The sequence below is a fragment of the Diadema setosum genome, chromosome 2, assembly GCF_964275005.1.
Source record: "Diadema setosum chromosome 2, eeDiaSeto1, whole genome shotgun sequence".
NCBI lineage: Eukaryota > Metazoa > Echinodermata > Echinoidea > Diadematoida > Diadematidae > Diadema > Diadema setosum.
This window is the reverse complement of record NC_092686.1, coordinates 40,123,767-40,142,621: the sequence shown is the minus strand read 5'-3', so window position 1 is coordinate 40,142,621 and position 18,855 is coordinate 40,123,767. Positions and strand designations below refer to the sequence as shown.

The following is an 18,855-nucleotide window of genomic DNA, read 5'->3' as shown; positions in this document are numbered from 1 at the left end:
AAAGTTCTGGCATCAAAATAATGGCCAGTGCAGACCGGCTTTAATAGCGCGGTGTGAAAGAGCGCGCATATTTATTTGTAGCCTATACTTAGCAATGCAGATTAGCGAAGAATAGGCAAATTCCCACGGTTGACGTTCACATGCACATTTTGCCTGCCGATTTGATGGTGGATGGTTGTGTTCGCTATTAGCTCTCGCAATTTTATTAAATCGTTAGGCATTAACACTTTAATTACGTTGAATTTCCGACTATACGTGTTTACTGTGATACTGAGCGTCGACTATGCCGAAGGCAAGGCAAAAGACGAAGGGGGCTACGCCTCGTAGGTCTCGAAGAGGGGTGGCACCCACTCCCGGATTGTCAAGTGATGCAGCACCTGGACCGTCTCGGCCGTCGGTTCTGCCCATTCCCGGAACGTCCAGCGATGCATCAGCTGGCGCGCCTGGGCCGTCGGTTCTGCCCATCCCCGGACTGTCTACCAGTGCAGCAACGGAGGAACCTGGGCCGTCGGTCGTGGCTACCCCCGGCATCTTGGAATGCCCGCTTTCGTCAACTTGCTCCGGACGCAGACCGGATGGCAGCTCCACTTCCACACCATCTGTGGACGATCTTCACCGAGAGTGGTCTGACTTGTTAATCGCTTCTCATGCCCGTAATACTCATGCGGTGTATCCGCCACTATCAGCAAGCTTGGGAATCCTTTCGTAAGTTTCTGTCCATTTATTTCCCGGGTCAGAATGCACCCTACTCATATGAACAGGCTGCGCTGTATATTTCTTTCTTATCGCTGCAGGGATATGCGGCTTCTACTATCATTACTTATGTAGCCGGTGTATCATCTCGTTTGAGGACAGAAGGGATGTTTGATGCTACTAAACATTTTGTCATAAGTCGCTTGTTGGTTGGTTGTCGCCGTAGGCATTCTCGGGCTGATACGCGTTGTCCGATTACTATGTCCATTCTCACAAAGCTGTTGTCGGTTCTCTCTATAGTTTGTAACTCTTATGATGCCATTCTATTTAAGGCTTGTTTCTTGGTGGCCTTTTTCGGGTTCTTGCGGATCGGCGAGTTTACAGCTTATTCCCAGGCAGCGTCCAGCATCAGTCTGGAAGCGCGAGACGTGACGGTGGATGGTATGGCTCCCAGGCGGCACATTCGGCTGCACATTCGCGCTTCAAAAACTGACCAACAGGGTCAGGGTTGTTATATTCTGATTCCTGAAGCTGTCAGCAGTCTATTATGTCCCGTTCATGCTGTTCTCGCGTATCTTGCTGTCAGGCCGAAGCTCGGCAGCGCCTTTTTCTGTCGTTTTGACGGAAATAGTGTGACCAGGCGGGAGTTCACTGCTAATTTGAGGAAGTGTTTGTCCTTTTTGGATCTTCCAGCATCACGTTTCGCCTCTCACTCGTTCCGGATAGGGGCTGCTACATCTGCAGCAATGGCTGGTTGCACTGCTGAGGAAATTAAGAAAATGGGTCGTTGGTCGTCTGATGTGCATAAGCGATATGTACATACGAATATGTTACCTATGGTGTGAATTGTCATTTTATTCATATATGCCCATTTACATTGTTAACAGTTTGCTGTATTGTTCGACACATTTCAGTGATTACTGTGTATAAGCTTGATGAGCAGTAATTGTCTTCAATAATATATGTAATTATATACTATAAGGAATCCCGAACGTAATTTCTTATTGTATATCCCAATTTCGGTGATCCATCAATGGGGGCAGGTCTCATTGAGTCATACTGATTATTGGGGGCTTTTAATTGCCTTTCATGCAATAGTAAAGTATTATTAAGTACATTGTATTCATATACCTGTTAATGGGCTTTATTGGACTATTTAACATGAATAAGAGGTCCCTACGAGTAATTTTTAGCTGTGAACAATAGGCTGCCGGAAGATCTCTTCGTTTTCAGTTGCAGGTTGCCAGCCACGCAAGATCCTGCTGGTGGGGGATTCCTTGATTCACTGGGTAGCCGTCCATGCAAGGTGTTCCGGGGAGCTAGACTTGGGGCTATCAGCGTCCGTCACCTGGAGAGGCCGCAGGGGGCTCCGCTTGGGTCAGCTCGTCGATCACGTCCGGCAAGTCCTCTCCCCTCTCCCAGAGTTGTGCCTGTCCCACATTCTAGTGCACGTGGGGACAAATGATGTGGGTCGAGGCAGGAAGCGTGAATTGATGTTGCTCCTGAATTCGACGCTTAGTGGGCTGCATGATCTCCTTCCCAATGCACGACTCATCTGGTCCAACATCTTACCTCGCAGGGAATATTACCCATACAGCGATGACGACCAGCCAAGGATTGACCGTACACGCCTCGCATTGAACAAGTGTGCCAGGTCCATATGCCGCAGAATGGGAGGCTATTTCGTGGAGCACCCGGAAATCAGGCATGAGCACGCAGCGCTCTTTCGCAGGGACGGAATTCACTTATCTCCAGACGGTAATGAACTATTCCTGCGCAGTCTTTCTTCGGGTTTGGCAAATATTGTCTAGATTTTGTATGGGGGTGATAGTATGGCTATTATAGTTTGTATGTTAATATTGACAGTGTTTATTTTATGGTATCCTATAGTTCTAGACACGCGTGCAGGTGCATTTGGATCTCATCTGTCAGGTCCCATGATCCCCCCGCAACGTATGTGTTTTGATAAAGAATGGTACATACACGGGTGAGAGCCTTGTTATTAGAGTTTCCCAGAGACATGAGTGTTAGCCCTCTCTTAATAGTAAGTGTTATTGTGTTAGCTCCTAGCTCTTAATAGTAAGAACTGTTATTGTGTTAGCTCACTCTTAATAGTGTTGTAGTTGTATTTATTGCTCATCAGCATGATTGATTGGTTAAGCTTCATTATTGCCAGGTCATGTATGTGATTGTTATTCAGGAACATGTTATGCAACATAGGTGGTCAAGCTCCGCTATGGCCAGGTAACTGATTGTGATTGTTATTCAGTTCACATATATCTTACATAGCTACTGAAGCTCCATTATTGCCATTGCAAGTGATTGACGATTTTTATTTTTTCCAATTTACATTTGATACTATGTAATATGATTAAGCTTCATTTTTCATTTGCCAAGTAATCAATGATAATGATAATGATGCAATTCACATGTGATCCTAAATGCTTTGTTAGGCTTCATTATTGCCAAGTAATTAACGCTGATTGGCATTATTCAATTCACAGATGATGTAAGGTACTTAGTTTCTTAAACTCCATCGCTGCCAAGTATTTGATTGTCAGTCAATTCGCATAAACTCATAGCTACGGGGTACTGCAAAGATGGTTAAGCTTCATTATTGCCAAGGAATTGACTGTTGGATGGCATTATTCAGTTTACACATGGTATACATATACATTGTAGCTTACCATCTGGAATTGTATAAAAGGTTATAAAGGAAATAACGTATATCGAGTATGTTGACATGTCATATTTCATTTTATGTTTAATATATAGACGTAAGCAGCACATTGCAATTGCTTCGATGATGGTAGAAAACTTAATGAGTTCACCCTTTTCTAGTGAACAAGAAATTTGCTATTCATTTAGTTTGTTTTGACAGGTTGCCATTACATAATAGCCATATTGTTTTGATTGGTCGTCAACTGGTTATTTGGGTGCCTTTGTGATTTTGCCAAGTAATTGATCGTCGTAATTATTCAGATCACATACCATAGATAGCTAGGCAACAGAAAGGGTAAAAGGTGTTACCAGATATCCAGTATATTAGTATGTAATAAGTCGTTAATATACTATATATAATTAAGCCCATGCTCAGTGGCGGCGGGCTACGCCCGTGTGGCGGAAAATTGTCATTTTTTCGCCCCTTCGCATTATTTGCATTTGTGGCACACCACAGTAGATTGCCTCATGGGAAGGTTGACTTTTGGAAACATGATTTGATTATTCTAATTGGCCATTGTTTCTTTACAGCACCAAGTGGTTTACCAGGCAGTTAAGTCCTGATGGTGGATAACCTGTACTCGCTGGTCGTATTTCTGTTCGCTTGTGTTTATTAAAGGCAGGGAACATTAGTGCATTTTTAAGGCCAGGGGGGGTTCGAACGCGTTATAACCTGTACTCACTGGTCGTGATGTTGTTCGCCTGTTTTTCATGCAGGGAACTCTATTGCATTTAATGGCCAGGGGGGGTTATATGTATATTCGATATAGCCTGTACTCGCTGGTCTAAGTAATACCGTTCGCCTGTTCAATGCAGGGACTCTATTACTCAATGGCCGGGGGGGGGGGGGGGGGCGGAAGTACTCGACTGTTGGATGCAGTGAGTATCATGGTACGCACATGATGGTAATTCCATGTTGCGCATATGTATAGGTGCTGAAAGTTACAGGAAATAATTTTAAGAATGAAAAGATGATTTGGAAAAAATTTACCCGGGTCCTTCCCTGAGGGTAATCGTGGTAGTTTATATTCCGTACTTAAAATGAGTTAGGACAGTCATGCCAAGGATATGAGTATAACCTGGTTGTACCATGTGAAGTTTAAGTTGAAAATTGCTGATATTGTGAAGTTGATATGCACAAAGATATCCACCATTAAATCGTAGGTAAACGCACGAACATTGTTCTGTGTCATTTGTCACTGGAAACGTAAACTGCTTTTGAATGAAAGGGTGATCAAGAAATAAGATATTTTTCTATGATTTCTTTTATATCATAATCAAATAGGTATACCGTATGTCCCCCCCAAAAAAAAATTACAACGGGGTCCTACGCAATGATATCTTTAAAAATATTGCATCAATCGAAATACAAATTCAGGGTATGAAACTATAACTCCTTGCCCACATCTTGCAGAAAACCCCATTCGATTTGCTTCAGTGGTCAAAGAGAAATGAGGAATTTTGTAGAGGATGTCGGGAATCTCTTTTGTCCAAGTTCTGTCTATTGTTCACACACAAAATCATCGAAGTGCTAAACTTGGAAGAATCAGACTCATGACATGCTTTACTACAATCCCCATTTCTCTGTGACCGCTTAACCAAATCGAATGGGGATTTCTGCAAAATAGAGCTAAGATGTTATATTTTAAGACCCTGAAGTAGCATTGAAAAAAACAAAACAATCATATTGGATGTTATCAATGCGAAAATCTGATTGTAATTTTTGTGGGACATACTGCAGTATGTCCCTCAAAAATTACAATCAAATTTTCGAATTGATAACATCCAAAATGATCGACCTGTCTGAGTGCTACTTCGGGACCTTAAAATATAACATCTTAGCTCTATTTTGCAGAAAACCTCATTCAATTTGGTTAAGCGGTCACAGAGAAATGTAGATTGTTGTAAAGCATGTCATGAGTCTAATTTTTCCAAGTTCAGCAATTCAATGCTCTAGTGCGTGAATAATAGACAGAACTTGGACAAAAGAGATTCCCGACATCCTCTACAAAATTCCTCATTTCTCTTTGACCAATGAAGCAAATCGAATGGGGTTTTCTGTACGATGTGGGCAATGAGTTATAGTTTCATACCCTGGATTTGTATTTAGATTGATTCACTATTTTTAAAGATATCATTGCGGGGTGTCCCGTTGTAATTTTTTTTGGGACATACTGTATAGTGTGAAACATTGTTCAAAAAGCCCGGACCCGACAAAAGATTGTGATTCAGCGTGATTCCTGGTTGGCATTCTGCACATAAGCAGGATGTGCGCAGTGTACTCAGAACATCCGAACGGCAAAAAGAGTTGCTACAATGTTGCGCAATGTGATGTAGAATGTACACCTTTGTACCTATACGCTTCGTTATATCAAATCTAGATCATTGATTTTGCATTGTTGCTTTACATACTAGTCTATATAAAAATGTCTTGCATTGCCAATAAAAAGACTTGACCTGGGCTAATTCCTAACTTCTCCATGTATAATACACACACACAAACAAACACGCACAAATAGGGGATGAAAGTGCAGATTTTGGACATCCTTCCCCCGCTTGGTCACTTCGACGCCACTTCGCTGGTCATACCTCCCCCACTCATGAACATAAACCGACACCCTTGACTACCAGTGGCGGATCCAGGGGGAGGGGCGCACCGGGCGTCCCCCCCCCCCTCTTAATTTCCAAAGCGAAAAAAATATAGCTTCAAACGGCCGTTTTTGGACTGTAAAATGCCAAATTTTTCAAGCTCGCTCGCTCCGCTCGCTCGCATTTACTCGTAATGCCATTCTCCCGAAGTTGCTGCCAGTAATTGCCGGCAGTTGCACCCGATGCGCCCCCCTTAATATGTTATTTCCAAAGTGAAAAAAATATAAATACAAACGGCAATTTGGGTACTGTAAAATGTCTCAATTTTCAAGCTCTCTCGCATTTTTATTCTCCTGATATTCTTGCCAGTAATTGCCAGCAGTTGCGCCCGGTGTGCCCCCTTAATTTCGAAAGCAAAAAAGATATAGCTTCAAACGGCAGTTTTTTGACTGTAAAATGTCAAAATTTTCAAGCTCGCACTTAATCTTTATGCAATTCTTCTGATGTTACTGCCAGTAATTGTCAGCATTTGCGCCCTGTGCGCCCCCCTTAATTTCCAAAGCGAAAAAATATAGCTAAAAACGTGGCAATTTTTTTTTTTTTACTGTAAAATGTCACATTTTTCAAGCTCGCTCTCTTCGCTCGCTCGCATTGAATCGTTATGCACTTCACCTGATGTTGCTGCCAGTATTAAATTGCCAGCAGTTGCGCCCGGTGCGCTCCTCCCCCTTAATTTCCAAAGCGAAAAGATATGGCTAAGAACGGCAGTTTTTGGCCTGTAAAATGTAACATTTTCAAGCTCGCTCTCTTCGGTCGCTCACATTTAATCGTTATGTAATTCACCTGATGTTGCTGCCAGTAATTGCCAGCAGTTCCGCCCGGTGCGCCCCCCCCCCCTTAATTTCCAAAGCGAAAAAATATGTCTAAGAACGGCAGTTTTTGGACTGTAAAATGTAAAATTTTCAAGCTCGCTCGCTCCTCTCGCTCGCATGTAATCGTTATGCTCTCCTGATATTGCTGCCAGCAATTGCCAGCAGTTGCGCCCGATGTGCCCCCTTAAATTCCAAAGCGAAAAAATATAGCTGCAAACGGCAGTGTTTTTGACTATAAAATGTCAAAATGTTCAAGCTCGCTCGCTCCGCTCGCTCACATTTAATTGTTATGCCATTCTCCTGATGTTGCTGCCAGTAATTTCCGGCAGTTGCGCTGCGTGCGCCCCCACCCCCTTGATTTCCAAAGCGAAAAAGTATGGCTCCAAATGGCAGTTTTGGGACTGTAAAATGTCAAAATGTTCAAACTCGCTCTCTTTGCTCGCTCACATTTAATTGTTATGCCATTCACCTGATGTTGCTGCCAGTAATTGCTAGCAGTTGCGCCCGCGGTGCGCCCCCCTTAATTTCCAAAGCAAAAATATATGGCTACAAACGGCAGTTTTTGGACTGTAAAATGACAAGATTTTCAAGCTCGCTCGCTCCGCTCGCTCGCATGTAATTGTTATGCCATTCTCCTGATATTGCTGCCCATAATTTGTCGTTTCACACTGTCATTCCGTAATCCATAATTATAGGAGGGACAGACACCTCCCACAACCTCACCCCTTGCTCGTTCCGCTTGCTCGGGCTCGGTCGCGTTCATGACATCAGTGTAAGAACTAATAAAAGAAGTTTATTTAAATGATATTATTTATAGGCAAATTTTTCAATAACAATTTACTTCAAAATGTATTGATACCTTAAACAAGTCGGACTGTTTCAAGTCGATAAAACACGCAAAAAACTTGCATCAAATTGCACTATTTACAACATCGAAATGCAAAAAGTGCTCAACGTGGGAGGGGGACACTCCCTCCCACATCCTCCCCCTCGTTCACTCCTCTCGCTCTTGCTTGGCCGCGTTCATGATATTCAGTGTAAATATTAAAACAGGAAGTTTATTTGGATGATACTATTTTAAAGGCAAATTGTTCAATAATAATCTACATCAAAATATACTGCTACCTTAAACAAGTGGGACTGTCGATAAAACAAGCAAAACATGCATCAAATTGCACCATTTACAATATCAAAATGCAATTTCCGTTCTAACCGTGGGAGGGGGTTGGCCCCCTCCCACACCCTCCCCCCTCGCTCGCTCCACTTGCTCGGGCTCATTCGCGTTCATGACATCAGTGTAAGAATCAATACAAGAAGTTTATTGAAATTATATAGTTTATAGGCACATTGTTCAACAACAATTTCATTAAAATATACTGCTACCCTAAACAAGTGGGACTGTTTCAAGTCGATAAAAACAAGCTAAAAGACTGCATCAAATTGCACCATTTACAACATCAAAATGCAAAAAGTTCTCGCCGTGGGAGGAGGGGGGGGGGGACAACAGGCACTTCCACACCCTCCCCCCCCCCCTTGCTCGCTCCCTCGCATACTAACACTTTTCCTACTTGGTTTCCCTAAAAACAAAAACAAAAACAGTAAAAGTCTAGGGATTGAGAGCTTCCTATATTCCAAATGTCTGTCCAAAAAATCTCGTTACATTTAGTGTCAAAGCGCACCCCCCGTGAAAAAAAGCTGGTGACGCCCCTGATCACTAAAGAAAAAAAGAACACAAAAGATTAGAAAAGAAGCATTTAATCTGGATTAGTAGAAATTCCTAATATATACACAAGTCTTTCATATGTACAGCTGTATTCAACTTCTATAATAGTACTGAAAGCACATTGTGATTACATTTGAGAAGTTTAGATGGATGCATTCCACATGTAAGTTCAGGTTCTAATGGCATCCTTCATACGGAATCTGGATGCCGACCGGATAGCCTGGCAGGGTTGTTTCTGGAGAGAGAGAGAGAGAGAAAAAAAAAAAAAGAATGGTGTATCTGTCTTTACTTGATGAGAAAAGTGACATGGGCGTTTTAATCTTTGGTGAAGACACAGTGACATATACGCTAAAGATATACGGTTACTTGATTTCGTCCGTATGTAGTGTGTCCTTAAAACGGTAAAGTATATTTTATACAGTAGATCCTAATTGTAGCAATTTAACTGTAACTACAAAACGAAATATAACATGTAGAAAATTTTCATGATCCAAATATCCAATTCTTTCCATCAAGCTTTTTATTCCATTCAGAAGAATTTCAAGGTAGTGCTTGCCTGATACTGCAACTAGATACATTCATCACTTTCGTGCATATAATAATCCTGTGACCTTTCACATCAATACCCTCATAACTAATCAAAGTCAAATTGACTAGAGGTTATGGTAACTTTGCCATCCAAAGGTAAATACAATACCATGGTAGCAATGCTCTACAGTCAATAGACATCAGGGTTTCCATGTAATTTACAATCAGCAGCAAAGTCACAACAGAAACTAAAATGCTAAAAGGCCCAGGTAATTATCTCTTCTGTATAAAACCAAATTTGAAGATGATCTGCTGAGTACATGTTAAGTTATTGCAAGATGAGAATAGGACAGATGTGCCACGGTGGGAATGGATGACTGCAACAACATAAAGACTCCTGCAACCCCCTTTTGACAGAGGCTCAAAAAAAAAATAATCAGCGTTAATTCATGTGAATCTTGGTTGTTGGAGTGATTGACTACATGCATATGCAGTACTGCATTCATTTAGCAAAACATGCATTAATTTTCTGCCCAATGAACGATCGACAGTCAAAAATTTGGTGAAGATGTCAAAGGGTTGACAAAATATTCCAACTTATTTGGGGTTTACATTTTACATGCATTATTGCTTACCTCCCGTATTTTTTTCGAAATAGAGTACAGAATGCACAGATTAGAAGTTGGTAGTCAGGACATCTGTCTCTTTCTTTTTCTCGCTTGTCCGTAGTTGGCTGTGGTTTGCAGGGTCCATTTTGTCCACTTTGTGCTAATTCTGGTAGAAAATATAATTAATGAAAACTTAAATCAATTATCATTTTTATGAGTGAAACAGGATACATGTACTTATACTGCAACCAAAAACAAACACATTCATCATGAAAGAGAATAAATCATCATGATCTCATGAATCCCTTAGTATGAGATTTTGGATCTTCTGGTCACTATCAACATTAATTTGTATTACATGTAATACATTAATCATGTCATTGTTATCATCATCTTTGATGCTCTAAAGCCATATCTTACTGAAAATTAATCATATAGGATGGAAGTCATCTTGACACCTGTAATTCCTGTACACAAATATTTAATTGTATCATGCTCTCATTTGTATGTGGATTAGGATATGATTTCCTTGCATAAATCGGTTTGAATTCATGAGATAATATTCCTAATTTCAAATCGTTGACACTTACTTATGAGCTGGAAAGGGCATTTACATCACAGTCAAGACATCTTTCTATCTCCCCCTCACTCTAGTGGATGTGATCTCAAACTCAGCATGTCCATTTGTTGCTGACACCTTGATAAAAATAAAGAACAATACATCACAGCATATATTACCCTTACGTCATACTTAATGCAACATAATAATAATGGAAAGTAAATTGATTTGAGACTACAGACTTCATCTGTGCACACATTAAACACTTGTGCCACCGCCATTTCCAATTGACATGGTTGAGAAATATTCCATTACATATAATATCTTACTTGATCAAATTTATGTTTGATTTTTATATCATCTCCTCTTCGGTGGATAGAATACATGTACTGTTCTTTCATATGATCCTCTGCAATAGAACATGCAATGAATTTACAAGAAAACAAGAATACACATTTGATCATAGATTTGCTCCCCTTTGTATATAAATGGAGATATAAAATTCTTCTCCTCTCTTTGTTCGCAAAGTACTTGTACATTGTATTGTAAAATTGCAACTGTCAAAGTGAAAACATCCTTTTTACAACTTATTCAAATGGAAATAGGAATATTCAATACTGAATGTATTTAGATTTGCCATTATTTTCAACTGGGCACTAAACTGATACATTTGATAATCAAGCACTTAGTAACTTAGTATTTAAAAGATATTTGAAATTAGACCGCTATAATGTATTTCAGACATTTACCGTTTCTTACCTTCTGGTTGTCCTGCACTTTGTTGCAGGTAGAAAGAGCTCAGACTTTACAATTTGATTTTGGCAAGTCAGGATATGTCTCTCTCTGACGAAGTTTGAAGACAAGACTCAGTCTGTCCACTTGTTGGTACATCTAGCTGAAAACAGAAATCAACATGACTCAAATATTTTTTTTTTCATCTTTAAAGCAGAGCATTACATTATAAGCTAACAGTGAACAAAAAAAAATTAATCTGAAATTTGATTATTTTGAAAAGGCATCTTGGCATTGACATAATTTTCTTTCAACTATAACTATATATATATATATATATATATATATATATATATATATCTTTTATTGAGATGTAATTTTTTTTTTAGCTTTTTGAAAATCTAAAAAAGAAGAAGGAAGATATTCAGGTTTCAATGAGTCAGTATAAACGATCCGTTAAAAATGTAATATTTACATTTTTTTTTTTCAAATGAACCTTTATTCTATGAGACATTAACATGAAAAGTTGGTACTTATGAGTAAAGACATTTCTAAATAGTTCCTTTTTTACTAGATCTATTTGTAAACTATATACACAGCCCAGTCGCTGTACGTAGGTACGTCGCGACAGCATACTTACAGCGTCTGGTCGGGCTATTTGTAAACTAGAAGAGTACATGTAAATGATTCACAGATTAGGAGAGGTTGGCAGTCAGGACTGAACACTTTCTCTTTCTCTCTCTTTCGGGCATATTCGAATGGCAAGATCACTTATTTGTTGTAGACTAGCTTTTATATATAAAACACCTAGGCCTAAATCCTTGACTCTTTTTCTAAACCCATGTAGGTGTACAGTACCATAAAGAGTGGAGTCAACCTTAAACCTCTGCTCCAGAGACTAGTTAGTATTAGTGCTAATGTTACAGCCAATGTTTGGATTATTCTAATGTTAGATCAAGATAGAATTAGAAATGTTAGATCAAACGTGAACTTTTACTTCGATCAAAATTGAGCCTAACGTTAGATATATAAAATATATGCATAGATCTTAAACCCTCTGATGTCTAAACTTAGGTCTAGCTAGGCCTCGTTAGCTGGGTCTTTATAACAAAACTGCCTAGATATCTAGTAGGTTACTAGAAACCTCTAACGTTAGGTAGAATCAGTGGCCCAGATCTTGACTAAGGTTAGATTCTAATTCTAGACGCCAGCTATTTATACTTCAGACCCGCTAGATTTTATACAGGTTACAGGTCTAGATAGTATTTGATTAGACTCTAGTTCGTAGATCTAGTCTACATATAGAGTAAGGGCACTAGGTCCCGCGCAGGGACCTAATGATCGCGCATAGCGTAACTGCGTATAGCAAGCAATATTACGCGTAGGACTAAGCGCAAAATTTGCCGATACGCCCATGGAATAAACATACCTGACAACCGCTAAACATGAGAAGGAAGCAGGTAAGAAATTTTGATTTCAAACAAATTTTTCACTAAATTTCCAATTTTTTGGAACAAAATTTTCTCTAAATTTCCAATTTTTTACCTTATAATTTACCTACCTTTGCATAAAATCTTTTTTAAGGATGTTGTAGCCTAGACGTGTCGTCTCGCTTGTCTCGCTCGTATGATCGTAGCCGATAGAATTCGTAATTTGTTCGATCGATCGTTTATACTATTCTACGAAAGCCGAAGCACGTTACAGCCGCAGAGAGAGGCAGACACTTTCACGCATGAAACTACATAGGGCAGCTGCGCGACCTTTACATACCTCGAGAAATTGAACGCATAAAATTAAGTCCGACATACAAACGGCGACAGCGCACTACTCCGTCATCGTATCATCAGGAGATTCTGGGAGGTGATTTTTCTGCATTTTCGTGATATTCATTGAGAAATTCAGGTACGATTATGGAATAACTTCTATTATAAGAGCATTTCAAATTTTCGTGCGCGATATCTAGACCCCTCAACCATACATCACATGTACACCTTCTGTATAGACTACAGTCCCTTGCCCTGGACCTGGCTCTAGCCCTACAAATACATCTAACGTTAGTAGTAGTGGGCCTGTACTGTCTATACAACTGCTAGTTCTAGTGCTATTGTGATTAGGTCCTAGCTCGATTGAATAATTGTTTTGGGTTTGGCATAACAGGCGTAGCCGTAGGCCTAACGTTACATCAATCACAGTCAGAAGTCGTTGAGTTCGGACGTGTATTGGTGGAGCTCCTGGAAATCGGAACTTTCACATACTTTCCTGGACGCTTCTGATTATCAAAACACACCATCTTCAAGGGTTTTGTGCAAGGAATCTTCTGGGCTTGATAATTTTTGTTTCGGATCATCATTTTGCCGTTTTATCATCGTTTTTTCAACTTTTCCCTGCTCTATTTAAGTTTAGAATTTTTGACAGGTTTTCAAGTCATCACAGCGTTGTTTTCCACAGAAGTCTTGGTAACAGGCGTGTGCGCTCTCTGACTCCCAGGAAACGCATCCAACTTTTCGCGCATTTTTACAACTACGCACTTTACCAGTGACGCACGCTCATTGTGACATCATTGGAGTTGTGGATGTCAACGCGATCCTGAATTGTGACGTCACCAGAGTTAAAGGAAGGAAACAACGATTGGATTTCATCGGTTGTATTTACTAGATCGAGGGATTTGTGGTTTGTAGATTCATATCAACATTGCATCACATGTCAAGCCAGGATGCATCAAGTAAGATCTTTCCATATTCTCTTCATGTAGAATTCTATAGGCCTAATCATATCTAGACTAGCAGTTATGGGGAAAGTTAAAGATGTATGTGGCGCATGTGGAAAAGGAGTTACAGGGAAAACAGGAGGTATCCAGTGTGAGGGAAATTGCCAGTTATGGTTTCATCCGCATTGCATTAATCTAAACTACCATAAATATATAGATTTAGGGAATAGCTCCGTTATATGGATTTGCAATAAGTGCGGAATGCATAACATTGGAATGAGTATGACGTCAGGGATTGGTAGCGATATCTTGGGATTTTCGTCTGACGATAACACTTTTGATGCTCTCGACTCGGGCTCAGAAGAGGAGGAAGAAAATGCAGATGATGTCAATAATACGTCATTCACACAGAGTGATATTGGTTCACCACTTCATATGTCTTCACCCAGTAGAAAAGTTGTAAGACCTAGGAAATCTAACTTCCGATCCATTAAGATCCTCAATGTCAACTGCCAAAGTATTCGCGCCAAAAAACAGTCTTTCCATCTCCTGACGCAAATACATGATCCAGAAGTTGTCATTGGTACTGAATCATGGTTATCGTCATCAGTCAATAATAATGAGGTATTCCCAACTGATCAGTATCATATTGAGAGAAGAGATAGACCTAATGACCCTCATGGTGGAGTATTTATTGCTACTAAGAGAGAACTTCTAGCTACAAGAGAAATTGAACTTGAAACAGATTGTGAAATTCTCTGGTGTAAATTAAATATGGCGGGATCTAAGACTCTACATATAGCTGCGTACTACAGGCCTCATGAAAATGACGAAGAGAGTCTTGCAGAGCTTCAACGATCCCTTTGTAAATTGAATCGCGATCATATGGTAGTCATAGGAGGTGATTTTAACCTACCTGGATGGGATTGGGAAACAAGACAGGTGAAAGCATGTCATCACCCAGCGCTTCATCATGCTTTTGGTTCTATGCTTGATGACCATGGGTTAACGCAGGTAGTTACGGAAACAACCAGGAAAGAAAACGTCCTTGATCTATTCCTAGTAAATAATCCAACGTTAGTCACTGATGTCTCAGTTGTACCAGGCATTTCAGATCATGATTGCCCAATTCTCACGATTGCTGGTTGTCCAACTCGCCAGAAGCTAGTAAGAAGGAAAATTAACATCTACAGCAAAGCGGATTGGGAGAAATTTGCTGATTTCATGCAAGGTGTAGGCAAGGAAATTGAAGATAAGCTTGACTTTTGCTCAGTGAATGAGGCTTGGGTTATGTTCAAGAATGGAATAGAGAAGGGAATGACAGAGTTTGTTCCACATAAGATGACATCCAAAAAGAACGACATACCATGGATTACAAACAAGATTAAAAGGTTGTTCAAAAGGAGAGATAGGTTGAACAAAAAAAGTCGGAACATGAAATTGAGAAACCACGGGGTAGTCCCTTTTCAATTGGAGGAAGAGTTGAAAGCAGTTAAGAAATCACTGCAACAGGAGCTAAGGAGGGCTTATTGGAATTATGTGGAATCTCTTTTTTCTATCGATGAAGATACCACAGAATTTGAGAGTATGAAGAGATTTTGGGGCTTCATCAAACACAACAGAACTGATAATACAGGAATAAGAGAACTGAAAAGTGATGGTGTTACGATCACTGATCTAATTGCAAAAGCTGAAGCATTGAACCAACAGTTCAAAAGTGTTTTCACCAAGAAAACTCCCATACCGAATGACTTACTACCGGAAACCTCAGACTTTGAAGAAATGGAGGATATTTTGTTTACATCAAAGGGTGTAGAGAAGTTGCTTTGTGGTTTGAAGACATAAGGCCCCTGGACCGGATGGTATAACTCCATGAGTCTTGAAGCAGCTGGCAAAAATTCTGGCTCCAATTCTTTGCAATATATTCCGGTTGTCATATAAATTAAGTGAAATACCAAATGATTGGCGTGAAGCAAATGTTGTACCAGTCTACAAGAAAGGTAATCGATCTACTCCTGTAAACTACCGCCCCATTTCGCTGACATGTATTTGCTGTAAACTAATGGAGCACGTTTTAGCCAGCAAAATTATGAAGCACGGGGACGAAAATAACATCATTTTTCCCCTGCAATATGGCTTCCGTAAGAACATGTCATGTGAACAACAATTACTTGGTTTCACAAGCGATTTACATAGGAACTTGGATGCAGGACGTCAAACGGATGTTATAGTCATGGATTTTTCAAAAGCTTTTGACAAGGTTGGGCATGAGCGGCTTTTACGTAAACTGGACTACTACGGTATCAGGGGGAAAAATCTGAAATGGATTCAAAGTTTTCTCAATGGAAGAAGTCAGAGGGTCGTTTTGAATGGTATTAAATCTTCTTCAGTAGCGGTAGGATCTGGAGTGCCTCAGGGGTCGGTTCTTGGGCCTTGCCTCTTTCTACTTTACATCAATGACTTGCCTGATGGTCTCGCGTCAAAGGTTCGCCTTTTTGCCGATGATGCAATTTCTTACATGACCATCGACAATCAACATCATACGCAAAATCTTCAAGATTAGGACCTAAACAAAATTGGTGACTGGGCGAAAAAATGGATGATGGATTTGAACACAGATAAGTGTAAGGTTTTGACAATATCCAGGAAAAGAAGTAAGGTGCAACACGTGTATCATCTAAATAACGCCCCTCTTGAATCTGTTGAATCCGTGAAGTACTTGGGTGTAACCATAACTTCTGATTTGAAGTGGACCCAACACATCAACAATACTGTCAATAAAGCCAATAACGTGCTTGCATTTCTAAAACGCAATCTTCGCATAAAATCTTCTGATGTTAAAGCCACAGCTTACAAAACGTTGGTTCGACCAATTGTTGAGTATGCTTCCACAGTTTGGGACCCATCTACAAAGAACCTAATCCACCAAGTGGAAATGGTCCAGAGAAGAGCTGCGCGATTCACTTTAAACCGCTACCATAACACCTCGAGTGTCACCAAAATGCTACAAGAACTTAATTGGACCACTCTGGAACAGCGCAGAGAAAATGACAGGCTAATTATGATGTACAAAATACACAATAATCTCACTCCTCTTTCAGCACAGGACTATATCATCAAACAGGCTACTCAGTTAACGAGAGCCTCGCAACCACACTCCTATCAGGTACCATATTCGAGAACTGAATCGCATCGCCATTCGTTCTTCCCAAGAACTGTAAGAAACTGGAATTCCCTGTCGTCAGAAATTGTTTCAGCGCCATCTGTGGGATCATTTCGAACCGTCTAACGGTTGATCACAGTGGCTAGTATTTTCGTCAAATTTTCTATGTGCTTGTAAATATCTGTAACTAAATTGTATTATAATGTAAATAGCACCAGTCTGCAAGAATCTTCAGTCTATTGAAGGAGGCAGACTTAATCAGAAGAAGAAGAAGAACACTGAACAGTAACCCCTAACGATAGCAAATGTCGACAGTTAGAGAGAGTGTAACCGTTAGATAGATTAGACCTAACGTTAGACGAGGATTCAGTCTAAATGCATGTGATGAGGCCATAGATTAGAAACCTAGATCGAACGAACAAGACACTTAAATCTAGACGTAGACCGATAAATGTAGGCCTCTTTTCGCACCGTGTCAAGACGTGCCTTACGGAATACTAGTAATCGGTGTTCCACTAACAAGCACCGCCGGCACGGTCGGGCGGCAGCCCGGGGGTTGGTAGGCATGCCCACGGGATCGGTGCGATATATGCAGTCATATTAAAGACATCGGCCTAACGTTAGATTCTTGTTACTAGCGCTTGAACCTTGATATTTACAAAGTCTCAGATCAAAGTTGTATATCTAACTGTTAGATCAAAACAGATTTTAAAGTTCCCTTATAGAGTGCAATAAAGAACTATGTATTTATTTACTAATTGATACTTACATTCGAAGGAAATAGTCCCTTTTTCAGTCACCACGTTTCAAACTCAACGACCGAAACATGCTGCTCTCGATCTCGCGAGAGAGATTTTACCTGTAGCTAATAGACGTACGCACACGTATTAAGTATTTGCGCGCACACAAGCCGCGCGGGGCTATTGGAAAATGCTCGAAAATGCATTTTCTGAGTTCCAACATGTTCAGAGTTTTTATTAAAAGTAAAAATTTCTTCAAGAAAACTAGAAATGATATTGACACATTCAATTAAAGAAGCATTTGTAGTTTTATAAAACATTAAATTACATTTGGAAGATCATCTAATTAGCTTGGAAAAACAAACTTTACAGAACGTTAATTAATCTGTGAATATTATTTCGAGAAAACAACACCCAAACAGTTGAGAGCCCCATGTATGGCTGTACAAAATGACATTTTAAAATGCTAAGGAAACACATTTAAATTGCAATTTCATTAAAAGGGACAATTGAAACTCATGATCTTTCAAATATGAATTGCAAGCAAAAAATCAAAATCGTGATTTTTGACATGCTTCTGAATTTTGGGCTAAAAATGACATTTTTCGGCAAAGTACGCTTGACATTCGGCCGTACGCTATTCCTTAGTATTTTTGCAAGACTTTCAGTATGAGAACGGAGCATTAACAAAAAATGCCGTCGAATCCTTATCAAGAGCCTTTTTTGAGGTTTGGCTGGTCTACTATATTAGCGGAATGATGTGGTCCATACGAACATAATATTGATGGTGTTGACAGAAAAGTATTTCTGCAAATAAAATCAGGAGGAAATCGAAGGGTTGTACAGGGATATGGACTGAGGAGTGAATTGAGAGCAAATCATCGAGTGTAGGACTTTGCCATGTTTTAGGGCAATAACAACGCTGTAGAAATGTAGATTATGACCCCTGTAATAAGCTGCAGATTGAATGATCTGATAAAGGGGAAGTCGTTTAAAAATACAACCGACTGACATGCGGCACTTTTTTTTAATTGGCCGATGTATGTATCAATAAAGTCTATGAGCAGAAAGGCAAAATGATACTCCGCTTCATGACAATGTTTTTTGTGTTTTGTTTTTTGGCCAATGTATACGTCGATACAGTCTATGAGCAAAAAAGGCAAAATGATACTCAGCTTTACAACAGAACACTTAACGACTGTTCTATTCCAATATATATT

At 40.0% G+C, this 18,855-nt stretch overlaps 1 protein-coding gene across 1 annotated transcript; it reads left to right on the top strand.

The window, feature by feature from the left end:
* The first annotated feature begins 283 nt into the window (after positions 1-283).
* Positions 284-2,556, top strand: LOC140245024 (uncharacterized). Its single transcript, XM_072324617.1, has 3 exons — positions 284-653; positions 994-1,134; positions 1,894-2,556. Exons 1-3 carry the CDS (start codon positions 284-286, stop codon positions 2,502-2,504), a joined length of 1,122 nt encoding a protein of 373 aa, XP_072180718.1. The 3' UTR covers positions 2,505-2,556.
* The last annotated feature ends 16,299 nt before the right edge of the window (positions 2,557-18,855 follow it).

Bases quoted from the DNA above. Each gene is read 5' to 3' on its own strand.
- LOC140245024 (XM_072324617.1), top strand. From the start codon at position 284: ATGCCGAAGGCAAGGCAAAAGACGAAGGGGGCTACGCCTCGTAGGTCT. The intron at 654-993 runs GTAATACTCATG...TTCTCTCTATAG, and splicing joins GTTAATCGCTTCTCATGCCC to TTTGTAACTCTTATGATGCC. The intron at 1,135-1,893 runs GTATGGCTCCCA...TTTAGCTGTGAA, and splicing joins GCGAGACGTGACGGTGGATG to CAATAGGCTGCCGGAAGATC.